Source organism: Marmota marmota, unplaced genomic scaffold, assembly GCF_001458135.2.
Source record: "Marmota marmota marmota unplaced genomic scaffold, marMar, whole genome shotgun sequence".
Lineage (NCBI taxonomy): Eukaryota > Metazoa > Chordata > Mammalia > Rodentia > Sciuridae > Marmota > Marmota marmota.
In genome coordinates this window covers 189,046-202,621 of record NW_026000059.1, presented here as the reverse complement: position 1 = coordinate 202,621, position 13,576 = coordinate 189,046, and the positions used below count along the sequence as shown (strand labels likewise).

Genomic DNA, 13,576 nt, shown 5'->3' with positions numbered 1-13,576 from the left:
ACACTTTGTTTCATAATTTTTCTGTTTCATAATTTTTAGAAGAAAAATAAACATGCTATAACTTATAAAACTTACATTTTTAATCACCATTAGGTCACATATTTTGACCCTATTCCTCTCCTTTTACAGTTTGCATCCTGGCTAACTAATGTGTTTTAACTTTATTACAAAGAAGGAATGTGGGTATATGCATATGCTGTAATTGGAGTTTTGCTTCAAGTTTGGTGTTCATATGTCAGTGCAGCCAGGCAGCCACAGATGACTCTCCTGCTGAGGAGACTGAGGGGTGACCACAGCCTGTAGTGCAGGTGCTCTTGCCCCATCTCTGGCCTCCAGCCCCTCTCCCACCCATCGCTCTTTCTCACAGATAACTACCCCCAACCTTGTGAGCTGAAGGGTTTCCTTGGTGACCTCCTACCTTTGCTTGCGTAATCTGCCTCTGGGGGATCAGCTCCCTGAGTGCAGGCTCAGTCCCCTGAGCCACACCTTGCAGGCTGCGGGTATGGGTTATCTGCTGTTGAACACAAGTGAGCGCTGGAAACTGAGTATGATTTTTGTTTGGAATGTCCTTTCTTGGTTTTGAGCATCACATGCTGACCCAGTCAGTCAATAAATGCTTATCACAAGCCTTCTATCTGCCAGTTACTGAACTACACAGGTGAGAGGACAGGGTGCATCTGGGTCCTCATTCTAGCTGAGGGGGGGGCGTGAACTGTTTGAGGCTCTGAGACAGACGAGATCAGGAATGTGGAAGGCAGTGCCTTAGGAGGGGCTGTAACTGCAGCCTGAGGAAGGGGCTGAAAACTGAATGATGAGGGGGGAGCCGCCTGAAGTGTCTGGGAGGTGAGTCCAGGCAAGACTCTGAGGTGGGGACCTTGGTGGAGCCTTTGGTTCAGAAGGAAGAGGACTGGGTGGGTACCGCCCAGTGGTTTTAGGGCCTCTGAGGAGGAGGAGCAGGCAGGGGAGGGGGCACACTGGCAGGGGCCTCAGGCTTCGAGAAGGGGAAGACTTGGGGTGCTCTTTGTTTTTGTGGTGCCAAGGATGGACCCCAGGGCAGGCCAGGCCCTCTCCTGCTGAGCTGCACCCTGCCCTTTGGTGGCTCTTCGCTGAGGAGCCTGCAGCCATCGTGTCCACCAGCTTGCTGCAGGAGAGGTGATTTTTCTTGATTTCTACAGATATAAAAATAATTCTGTCCTGAAGACAATTGTTATAAACATGCCGTTTTTAATAACTAGCATGTTGATAAAGCTCAAGTTGCTGTAAATAAAATAATGTCTCCACCATAGTAGCATCATGATCAAATATGCTTCCGGTAATCTGCAGGTTCCAGTGTCTTTTCTGGTCTCTAAGGTTGTTGGGAAGTTGGATCTAAACTGTCACTGTGAAGGGCTATTGAATGAGCGTAGCTCAACATGGAGTATCTCACTGGGTCAAGAGTACCCTGATATGTATGTTTATATATGCCTGCCACACATACCTGTTACAGCTTAACAAATACCATTGAGAAGGGAAATGGACTCACTCCAGGCTTACAGAGCGATGATGCAAAGGTGCAGGCTGACCTGTCCATCTCATGTCCATAGGCCCAGCATCGCCTGCCATCCGCCTGGCTGGCGGCCGCAGCTTGCATGAAGGGCGAGTGGAGCTCTACCGTGCTGGCCAGTGGGGCACCATCTGTGACGACCAGTGGGACAATGCAGATGCAGAAGTGGTCTGCAGGCAGCTGGGCTTCAGGTTTGTTTTTACTGTTCTTGTTGGGTTTTGCTTAAATTTTTGAACCTGTTATTTCCCAAAGGAAGACACTGTTTGTTGAAACTGCATGTTTCCTGGAGCAGGTCGGAAGCCCAGCTCTGAACCCCTGTCTTGGCAGCTCCTGCAGGGTGCTCTGTGTGCTCTAACTGTTCATGAGGACAGCAGGAGCTGAGGTTCTTGCTGGTTTACAGGGTAGGCCTTATGGCTCCCAGGTAAGGACCAGCACTGTCAGGCAGAGACTGGGGTAATCTGATCAAACAGCTGCTGCTGTCTCAAAACTCACTTTGAACTCTTATCCCCAAATGTTGTCTGACCTTTGAGCATGTCTTGCTCATTTGTTAGGAATGTGCTTAGAACCAAGGGTGTTGTTAATTCATGTAGGACATAATTCCCATGTGGGAAATGGGAATGCAGCCTGAGACCCTGGGTGGTGCCTTCCCCTTGTCACCTGTGGTGCTTCTGACCGCAGACCTCCTAATCCCTCTCTGTTGTGATTATGAACGTGGGCATAACAAACTTAAAACTTCATCTGAAACTGTGTTGGGGATATTTTAAGAGTTAATACTACGCTTTAAATTGTAGAAGTGCCCCTCAGCACCTTGCGGAGCCCCCCCGTGCCCGAGCGCCCTGTCATGGTCCTTCTGTTCAGCGGTTCAGTCAGCTGTACTCCTTGATGCTGGAGCGTGAGTGTTGACCCTCCAGCCCTTGCTACTCAGGTGTTTGTGGAATTGTTTTTATAGTTTTCCCTCTCTTTGAAGTGTTTTAAGAACAGTTGTTTTAACATCTCCAAGTCTGCAGTGTGGGTCTGTTACGAGTGAGAACATCATCCCTGCATAGCAGATGTCATTCTCCTGACTGACGTGGTCATGCGTAGCGCTGACCCCCCTAAGGTTCGCGCTCACACAGGTGCTCCAGGGCATGGGCGCGTCTGCTGTTTGTCCCTTGGTCTCTTGGTCAAGAGCAGTCTCCTGTTTTCCATTATGCTGGCTGGCCCAGCGAGTGTCCCTGAAGTGTCGTCTGCTGACCGTGTCTTCTTCTTCCTCTGGGTGCCCTTTGGCTGGTTGGTCTGGTCCTTGTAGTTCCCGATGTTGGAAGTGAGGGCCAGAGGCTGGCTGTTCAAATCAGACACGTGGCTGGAAGCCCCCACAGGCGATGTGTGTTTCTCCACTGGGAGTTCATACTTGAGCGTGGGTGAGGGCAGGTGCTGGGTCCTCCGTGTCCCCTCGCAGGGTCCCGGTGGAGCTGGTGCTGCAGCCGCCTGCCTGCTCAGCAGAGCTGCACTGTCCACTGCCATTGCTTTCCTGGAAAGGTGGTGTCGGGGGCGGGGCGGGGGGCAATCGATTCCTCTGGAGAGAATTAATGAATCATTGAACTTTCCAGGCTATAATTTGGAGAGTTCTGACTAGGCATCAGTCTCAGGACAGATTTATAGTGCAAACAGGTTCTGCGGTTGGGTGGCAGAGCGTGAGATTGTGGCAGGTGCTGTCCGCAGAGCACCCTGAGTTTGAGCCCCACTTGGGAGGGAGAGAGTAACGGGAGGTCTTACCGAGATGTCCGCAGCTAGGGCGGGTTCCTAGTTCAGTAAGCACTTGCAGTAGGTGTGAAGCACCCATTGGCTGTCTTGGTCAGTGAATTCGAAACTTGTATTGAAAAGATGTCATTACACATTCAAAGTAAAGTGGGCATTGGGTGGGGATCATCAAACAGTTTTCGTACAGAACCTCCACATAGTCAGCTATGAATCTTATAAAACACTCCACTGTGCATGTGTATCTGTAATTACTGGATTGTCAGTTACATGTTCTATATTATATGTGTTCAGCGATGTGCTGGTTGATTTTCATGTTGGTTATTAAGAAATCTGTGTCTTTGCCAAAAATGTTAAGAACTGAGTATTGTGTAATCTGTTAATATCACCAGTCATGGAAAGGGTTATTCTAAATTCAAGGTGGAAAGCATTTTTTTTTATTACTATTAATACATTCCTGTGGAGAAAAGGCAACCTTTTGTTGCTTAGAAAATTGCATATAAGGGTCTGGGTTGTGGCTCAGTGATAGAGCGCTCGCCTAGCATGTACAAGGCCCTGGGTTCGATCTGCAGCACCACATAAAAAAATCAATAAATAAAATAAAGGTATTGTGTCCAGGGCTACGGTTGTAGCTCAGTGGCAGAGCACTTGCCTAGCACACGTGAGCCACTGGGTTCGATCGTCAGCACCACATAAAAAAAAAAAATAAAAAAAATAAATGTATAAAAAATACAATGATGTTATCTTTTTAAAAAAAGTATTGTGTCCAACTACAACTAAAAAATAAATATTAAATAAATTGCATGTAAAACTTAAATGACACTGAATATTAATAACATCTGCAATGTCAAAGCCATTTTGGAAATTTGTGATTCTTTCATGAAAGATAAAGATTTTTTTTTCACTTATAAATAGTTCTTTAACAAAGACCATGTTGACAGCAACATGTGTTATACAAAAGCAGATTAAGGTGGGATCACCAGAAAGACTTTATTGTTGCATACACCCCTGGGTTAAGTAAGGTGCTAAGGTCTTTCTCAGGCATTACCTCATTGCTGTCTTTCTATAATGAGATTCATGTTGGGAAAAATTATTAAAAGGAAAAATATCTCCAGATAAACAAGGGTGTTAGCTTTCTGTTATTATAACAAAAGGTGGTAGACAATCAACTTAAAGAAAAAAGGTTTATTTGGGCTTACAGGTTTGGAAGTTTCTTTCTGTCTTCTCTTTTTCAATGACACCGGTTCTTCTTGGAGGCTGTGTTTATAACACTAAGTAAGCTGTCTTTGGAAGTTTCAAGTCTTGGTCTGCTGGCCCTTTTGCTTTGGGGCCTGAGGTGAGGCAGCTTGTCATGGCAGAGAGCATGTGGTGGAGAGAGGAAGAGGGTGACCAGGGCATCACAGTCCTCTTGGAGGGCACACAGCTGAGGCCTCCCTGGGGACCCCACTCTGGACAGTTCCCCAGCCCCTCACAGTGTCTCGCTGGGAGCACTGTGTGGCAGTGCTGTCTGATTCAGCGGCTGGCAGCAAGGTCCTCCACCCGCCCTGTGAGGGCCAGTGCCCAGCCCCATGGAGACCTGTCTGCGTCACGGGCACCCTGGGCTCCAAATGACGTCATTCTCTTGCTTTTCTCTTACTTGGTTCTGGAGTTCTCCTGTGAACCTGCATTGCAGCACACCTGGGTGTACAGCGCCTCTTCTGGGTAACTTGTCCTGCTCATTTGGAGGCTGAGGACTTTCAGATAGAATCATTTTTTAAAAGCGATGGTTGATGGCAGGCAGCTTGACTGCTGCTTGATTCAAGTTACAGTTGCTTCTTCGGGGAGCTCCACCTGAGTTCTGCAGACACCATGCTCCCTGGAGAGTGGCTGCAACTCTCTGTGAGGTGCCCTCGTGGACCTCGTGTTGTGATGGGGTCTGCTTGTTTTGATGGTTGTCAAGCTTCCTAAATACTGAAGGGATTATTGCACTTAAGACACTTAAATCTCATTAACCCAGAACTTGGAGGAAGTCGATGGAGACAGCCAGATGCTAGAACCCTGGGTAAGTTGAGCTGGGCAGTTTACCAGGAGAGTTCCAGTGAGACATGCGAATTCTTTTGCATGTGCTTACTATTAAAAACACACCCCCATGTCATCCCAAACCTTACAAGCACAGAGTAGAGTGCTGATACCACACTTTTGTGTGTTGATGTGCCATTTTGAATCTTTTTTTTCCCATAAAATTATCATATATCGTATTGAGTTGTCAGAATAAAAAAAAAAAAAAACTTCTGGTATCAATTGCTTTAAAGTATTTTTTCTTTGCTCTTTTATTTTGCTATTTCTTAAATTTTAAAAAATATTGTATGATAAAGATAGTTGGTAGATGAAATCATTGAGCAGGAAAGAGACCTTTTTCCGGAGGTGGGGAAGTTAGGTCCTCTGAGATTACCCAGTGCCCCTGCAGTTGACTTGTCAGGGAAGCAGAGTCCTGAGGTGAGGACTCAGTCTGGGATCTTTTCTTTCTGCCAAGTGTGAATTGGACGCCGCATGGGGCAGGAGGGAGGTGGGGCCTGGCTGCTGTGAGCGAGGTGGAGATGAGTGCAGCTCCTGAGACTCGTGAGGTCCCTCAGGCTGCAGTGTCACAGCCAGTGTTGGGGGAAGGAGCCTGTCTTCATAGCCTAAGGTTTTCCTGGCATGGGTTTCTGACCTCTTCTGTCCCCCCAAGACAGCTGGCCATGCCTGGGGAGGGAGTGGGCCTATGGATTTGGCCTTTGTCAATGGAGGGTGTAGGGAACAAAGGACACACTTCACTAGTACCGTCTGGTCACTGAACAGGCTAAGGGTCTGAGGAAGGCTCTGCTGCTCGGTCAGAAGTAGTGACCGCCTCACTTCAGAGCAGCCCTGCACTCTGCTTCATCCTGTGACTCACGGCTAGCAAGTAAGAAAGTGGGCCGCACTGGGCTGTCAGGCTGGGGTGGGATGGTGTCCCTACAGCAGGGACAGGGGACAGGCACCCTGGACCTGAACCTGCCTAGCTCTGCCTTGAGGGTCAGCTCTTGAGGTCTGTGCCGCTTCCCATACTGCCCACTCTCAGGACAGAGTTCTGGTCTGCCTTGGTTTTCCCTGGAAGCCAGCAGCAGGAAATGCTAGAGACTGGCTGAGGAGTGGGTGTGCAGATCTTCTTCTGTCAGTGAGTCGAGATCAGCTAGAAACCCCGTTTACATTGCATCATGACTTCCTGGTTGATGTTTTCCCCTCAGGTTTACTTTACAGTGGGCCTCAACACGGTGGTCAGCCAGCCCACCCTGCCCATCCCCAGCCTTTGCATGACTCTGGGATTTGCTGGGGTTTTGTGAGCCTGGAGAGCCTTATTTTGCTGCCTGCAGCTGTGCACTGTATAAGAACGGTGTTCTGACTCTGCTGGGATAAGGGGTGAGAGCGCTTTGCGGCTGTTGGGTCTGGCATCGGGTGCTCTAGCTTCTTGTCACTGGGCAGGAGCCACAGTCTGTCCTGCTGTCCTTTCCCAGTGCGTCTCCACGCATGTTGGTTGTCATTCACTAAATTGTGACAAGTTATCATTGATCATTACCAGGAGATCTTTTTGTTGCTGTCACATATTATGAATGTTTCTTCTGGACTTTTGGCTGTTTTTTTTCAGGCAGTTGCCTTCTCCAGACCCATACATGGTGTATTTTGCTCTTTGGTGGGTTTCAATCTGCATGTTGATGGATTTACTTCTTTGGTCTTTGTTCTGACTATGGGCTTCTTATCTTGCTCAGGAAACCTCTCTCTCTCTCTCTCTCTCTCTCATCAAGGCTATCAGAACTCTGTGCCTATTGTTTTAATTTCCTGTCTTCTCATGTCTTCTCAGAGTTCTTTCTTTCCTTCCCCTTCCTTCCCTCCACCCCTCTTTCGGCTTTAAACCATCTGCATTTTGTTTTTATTTCTGTTATGAGTTTGGGATCTAATTTTATGATTCCCATATTGGTTCCAATGAATTGTACCCACTGTGGTGTCCCTTTATAGACCTTCTTTCCTGGCACTTGTCTCAGGGCAGAGATCCATCCTGGGCCTCCATCCTGGGCCTCCATCTGGACCTCCCCTCCTTCTCCAGCCTGCTGCCCTCTCATTCAGGTTTCACCTTTGCCTTCCCTTAAACACAGTGCTCTGCAAGTTTTCTTAAAAAGTGGTCTGCCAAGTTTTCTTAAAGGGCCACACAATAATTTTTTTAGACTTCACATCTCCTCAGTGGTGTGATGTCTCACAAAAGCAGCCTTAGACCACAATTTAGGAGCAAGTTTGGCTTTGTTCCAGTAAAATTTTGCTTTTCAACAATGAAATTTATATTTTATTTAAATTTTATAACAGATCCTATTCTCTTTTATTGTTTCCCCAACCATTATAAAGTGTAGAAGCCAGTCTTAACTTATGGCCTTGTAAAGCATGGGCATGCAGGACTGGACCAGTGGCAGGGCCTCTTCTTTCCTGATGTGCTTCCTCCCCCTGGAGAGGAGCCTGGGGTCTCAGGCACACAGCTCAGGCAGTTGCCTTCTCCAGACCCATACTGGTGTGTATGCTGGCTACACCAGCCAATACCTGCCCTGTCCATTCTGGAAATTGCTCGTAGTGCTACCTAAGCTTAGCTCTATTTACTGTGGAAATGCTAGCGACTGGCATTGGCACATACATGTTTCCTTTGGGAGGAGAGAACCTCTTCCACAGTGAGTAGCTCTGAATGTCTGAATTTCTTTGCAGCTCGTGGACACCTAACTACTATAAGATCAATTTGCCTTAAAATACTTTTCTAGAAACATCAGTGCTTTCTCTGCACAAAATGCTTTGTTCAGCACACTACAACATTTCTGTGAAACACTAAAGTGTATGAAAACACTTGGAAATGCTTGCCTCTGATTGTGTGTGTGTCTCCACCACAAGAGCCTGAGGCCCAGGGAGGAGGTCATGGGCAGAAGGCCATGGGGCCACCGCCTTATAATCTGTGATGAAAACAACACGTAGCTATGAATTAACTCCATAAATATTCTTTCTAAAATTATTTTTAAAAATTTTTCTTCAATTTAAAAAGTTGCAAATATAAATGCTGAAAATCTAAAACTTAAAAAAGCTAAAAGAGGCGAGAAATGCAGTTTGTAAAGTCATTCAGCATGTGACAGCGATCTCAACCTTCCCTGGAATCTGGGGTTCTAGAAGATGCTCTCACTTTGAATTGTGGAAGAGGTAGATTTAGTACGAATGAATTAGTGCAAAGACATTTTGTTAGAAATAGGTTGTCCGTGAGTAACAGAGAGCTGACAGCAGCCACCCTGGGGACAGCGGTAGGCCAGTCTTCCCTCCCTCTCAAGCAAGGAGGCTGGGGCCACCCCTGGAGGCTGGCTGGGTGGTTCTCAGCCAAGGGCCCCAGGCCCCTTCCTGCCGCGGTCTCTCATTCCTGACCTGGTACCTTGGAGCCCAGCCCCACAGCTGCTGCTGAAGCTCTGCAGCAGCCCCTGGTCCAGTGGGGCAGGAGGAGGTGGAGCAGGGGACATCCTGGAAGTGGTACAGGCAGTTCTGTACCTAGATGTCCTTGGAGAAACTCAGTCCTTGTGCAGAATTCTGAAAAAGCTCTGGAAGTGGGTGGTTGCGATAGTTTCCCTACACAGAATGCAGTGCTCCCCTGGACACTTAAAATGGTTAAAAAGGTGCATTTTACGTTGTGCGTCTAGAGGAAAGTCTGGATAGCCATTGCCCTCTTAAAAATGTGAGGCTCCATTGCTGGTGAAGAAAAGCCAGGTCAATGTAGGGAATAGCTAGCAGACTCAGAAATAAAGAAAACAACAAGGAAACGCAAAAAGTTGTGCAGTGGAGGGAATTTATATGTAGAGATTGATAATGATTATGGGTTTACCAGATACCAAAAAAAATGTCAGGTCAACCTTTGCTATTGAACTCAGAATTCTTGTTTTTCTGTTTGTTCAGTGGCGTTGCTAAGGCATGGACTCAGGCACATTTTGGGGAAGGATCTGGCCCCATAATGTTGGATGAAGTGCGCTGCACGGGGAATGAGCTTTCCATTGAGCAGTGTCCCAAGAGTTCCTGGGGAGAGCATAACTGTGGCCATAGAGAAGATGCTGGAGTGTCCTGTGCACCTCTGATAGGTAAGATCTCATGTCCAGCCCCTGCCTCCAGCCCCTGGACATACTTGAGTGGCCCTTCTCAATTCAGACAATGCTTCCAAATAAAAATGAAAAGTCTAGCACAAATTATATATTGAGGTGATAGCTTCTTATCCATAGATATTTCTGAATTTTTTAGTTTAAGTTTAATTTTTTAGTTTAATTTTTTTAGCTGTACAATTGTATAAAGCTAGACAAGTAAGCAGGACTTTGTCGTAATCTGTAGCACTCAGTTAGCAAGCTAGATGTGGGATGATGAATTCCAGACATTAGGTTGTAAGCCACCTTCAGTTCATCTGTTCATCAGTCTTGTCTTAGAATATGTTTGCAACTGGCATAAAACATTGATGTGATTGTTGACTAAAGCACCAGGTTGGCTTTGCAATGCTCACTTTTTACACTATTCCCAGTGCAGCATGTCTGTCACATAGGGCCATTGTCACAGGAGGTGAGTCTGACTGCAGAGTAACATTTGTGTGCCTGCTCACCACATGGTCAGCAGGACAGGAAAAACAGGCAAGAGCTGTCACCACACATCCATTGCTTCTATGATGAAAAGAACTTGAAGGAAAAATTTCTTTCTTTAAACACCAAAAGAATAACTTCTTAGGAACTATGGAATACGGAATTCAAATCTCTATAGACAGCTGTGCATCTGTTCTTATCAGGTCTATGATATATGCCAGCAATTGTCAGAGCACATCCTGGTCCTGGGCTGCCCTGCTGCCTGCAGGTGATGAAAGTCTAGTCCTGCAGCTGTGGCACTCAGATGAGCTTAGGTGTGTCTGAGCACTGTGCAGACAGTGAGATAGTACACCGACATATGCTTCCAGGAGACCTTTCATATTCATGGACAGTATGACCTTTATCCAAGATATTCATGTTTCATTAAGAGGGGGTCAGATTATCTCAGATGGAAATGGCTTTTAAACATCATTCTAAAAAATTAAATTAATTGTACAGTGTATCTTCTTAGAAGCCTTTTATAGAATCCTCTGGGGGTTAATTATTCATTGAGTTAATAAAATTCAAATTTCTGATATGCATTATCTCTAAAAGAACAAGGGCAAGGTGTGTACCCTACTTTTATGATTCACAAATGCCTAAGGATTAATAAATGCATTGACATGGTAGATTGTTATTCACCTAGCAGAGCCTTTTCTGCCTTCATAATCTGGTGTTTTTCATTCGTAGTTAGAATTTTGAACTATTTCCAAGTTACTATATTTCCTTGATTTTTAAAAATGCAAAGGACTAGAATTGCTTAGACTGTAAGTTATAGGAAATTTCCCAAACATAATTTAATCTAGGGAAGAGAGATCCTTTGGACTTATATCAGAGTGTGTTTTTGTGCTTAGAGAATAAGAGTGCAGACCCGAGGACAGGTTTGTGCAATGACCCCAGATGCTAATGGAGCTTCCACAAAGCCTGTGGGGCCTGACAAGGGTATTTCTGGTGCCTTCTCCTGAGAGTTGACTTACTTTGTCTCTGCGCCCCCTTCTCACCATAGATGGGGCCATCAGACTTGCAGGTGGGCGAGGCAGCCATGAGGGCCGCCTGGAGGTGCACTACCAGGGGCAGTGGGGCACCATCTGTGATGACGGCTGGACCCAGCTGAACACCCGCGTGGCCTGCCGGCAGCTGGGATTCATGTAAGGTCTACTGGTGGGGCGCAAAATGGTAACCGCACATTGGAGGGCTTGGGGTAGCGACCTCCCTCGTCCGCCTGCCTGCCCACTCCACAGGAGCACTGACCTCCACTACGCGCTTCCTTCCTCTTTCTAGGCCTTGCCCCTGCTGGGGAGCGCTCTGCCCTGGAGCCGCACCCCAGCCCAGAACCTCCTGCCCAGTGTCCCCTCTGCCTTTCCTGCCTGCCCCTCTTCTTGAAAACCCTGGCTGAAGCCAGGGCGACTCCCAGGTCCTTTGCATCTGTCAGTAAGTCTCTGAATGCCTCATTGTATCCTGATGGGGCACTGCCTTTGTTTGACATCGTGGGGTCTAAAGTTCCAGCAAAGCCCAGGGAAACAGTTTGTTACATCATTCCCCTCTGCAGAGTGCGGTGATGATCACTAAGAGACAAACAGCCCTCTTGTCAGGCAGTGACCTTGGCACTGCCCTGTGACCTCACCCACTTACAGGCTGAGTGTCATGCTCTGGGAGACATCTCCATGTCGCTGCACAGTGCCTCCAGGGTGAAGGCCTGTGTGGGCTGGATGACCACTAGCAAGGCCTTTGGGCCCCTTCTTTCTTGTTCCCCATGTTGCCTTCGTGCTTGGAGTAATATTCCAGAGCTTGAAGAAATCGGTGACATTCTTTCACCTCACCTTAAGCTAGAGCTTATTGCAGATGTTCACTGCACTCTTCAAGCTGGGCAAGGCCGTTATTTAACATAGACGTTAAGATTTATAAAAGTAATATAAAACAGAAAGTTTAGAAAAGAACCAAGATTAAAAAGCTATCCATATTTTTCCATTATTATGCTATCATATTATAATTTGGGTGTATAGCTTTGTATTGAGTCTTATAATAGATGTATTATTTTTGTATCAGCATTTTTCACTTTTATGTTGCTACAGTCACAAGTTTTAATAATAACATAATATCCATCAAATGTTTACACCATAGTTTACTTAATATTTAGGTTAGATTTTTAGGTTAAGATCAATGTTTAATCTCATTTCAGTTTAGTTGTAAATAATGCCATTGTAAAGATATAAATGTAGATAATTGCCTCAAATCTTAATTTTCTTGGGCAGAACAGTTATTAAAATTATAAGGTCAAGGATATGACATAACATCCCAATAAACATTAACGTTTATCAGGGAGAATCATGACGTGTCATTAGCGTCTGTGGACGTGACAGTGGCACCCGTCTTCACAGGCTGGGGAGATTCGAGAATCCCTCATCCGCCACCCGTTTCCATATGTGTCCCTCGTTCGTGAAAGCAGTCAGTGGTGCCGGACTCCTCCTGCACACTTCATTTTTGTTTCTTGGGCCCATTCAGTCTTTCCTTTCCACGCAGAGTGTTGAGACTGACCGTTGTGAAGCTGTTGTCTGCAGCGTGCAGGGTTCTGGTGATCATGGCAGAGGTGTTGGCAGGTGCTGCACTTAACAGAAGAAGAACGAGGGGGTGACGAGAGCTGCAGCAAAGCCCAGGGGAACAGTGACAGTTTCCAGATGTTTCACCACAAGTGATTCATTGAAACCCATGCTGCAGGAAGCCATCCGAGAAATGCATGTGGAAGCCAGGGAGGGACAGACCTGGCCCTGGAAACTTTCCACAGCAATAGATGGCCCAATGCCTGTACCTTTCCCTCCACTCTGCTTGGCAGGTTCCTCACAGTAGCTCCAGAGGTGGGCGCAACCCGTTAGGAACTGAACAGCCCACTTGAACCTTTTTTGGAGAAGAGCATTCTATCGGTCCCTGTTTCCTGATCTACGCAAAGCAGGCACGGGCCCCTTGTGTCTAGAGGCTCACTTCCTCCGTCTGATCGTCCCATCTGCGTGCCCAACCCGCCCTGATTTTGAAACTACTTTCTGTGTTCTGTGTTTTTTTCAACGTTTTATCTCCCTTGGTTTTATGTCTCAGCCATCCCATTCGACCCAGGGGAACCCCGTTTGCACCACCCGCTCTGGATGTGGGCGGGACATACAATGTCACAGGTAGAGTAACTCAATTCAGCATACATGTAATCCACAAAACTTTTAAAAGTCAGATTCATGCAGCCTTATGAAAAGCCAAGAACACTCTCATGGCTCCAGTGTGGAGTCCAGGTCTGCCCTGGGAGGGGCACTGGGTGGAGCAGATGACACTTGCAACTTCTGCTCTTGGAGAAGATGCCCGGGAGGCCTGAGAGGCTGGTAGGACCACGGGAGCCCAGGTGGCTCCTGCAGACCGGGCCTTCCCTCTGCCTCTGTGCACTTCATGGGCAGGAGTGAAGGCTCAGCTCCTGCCTGCACTCCGTCTGGTCGGTGGGTTGCATTGTGACAGAACACAAGAAGGAGCGATCCCTGAGTCTCATGGGATCATTCAGAATTGTTTAGGTGACTAAAAATGTGTGATGAAGCAAACGCAGCTGTGAGGCTCCGGGGAGGAGCAAGGCCTGCCTGTCCCCTGGAGGCAGGTGCCCAGTCAGGTGTCT

At 47.0% G+C, this 13,576-nt stretch overlaps 1 protein-coding gene across 1 annotated transcript in view; it reads left to right on the top strand.

The window, feature by feature from the left end:
- Positions 1 to 502: 502 nt before the first annotated feature.
- Prss12 (serine protease 12) overlaps positions 503 to 13,576 on the top strand; it is a 37,168-nt gene continuing 24,094 nt past the window's right edge. The window contains exons 1-5 of the mRNA XM_048813930.1: positions 503 to 527; positions 949 to 1,152; positions 1,584 to 1,734; positions 9,236 to 9,414; positions 10,943 to 11,084. Coding sequence (XP_048669887.1) covers positions 503 to 527; positions 949 to 1,152; positions 1,584 to 1,734; positions 9,236 to 9,414; positions 10,943 to 11,084 — 701 coding nt within the window. The remainder of the gene's footprint in view (positions 528 to 948; positions 1,153 to 1,583; positions 1,735 to 9,235; positions 9,415 to 10,942; positions 11,085 to 13,576) is intronic.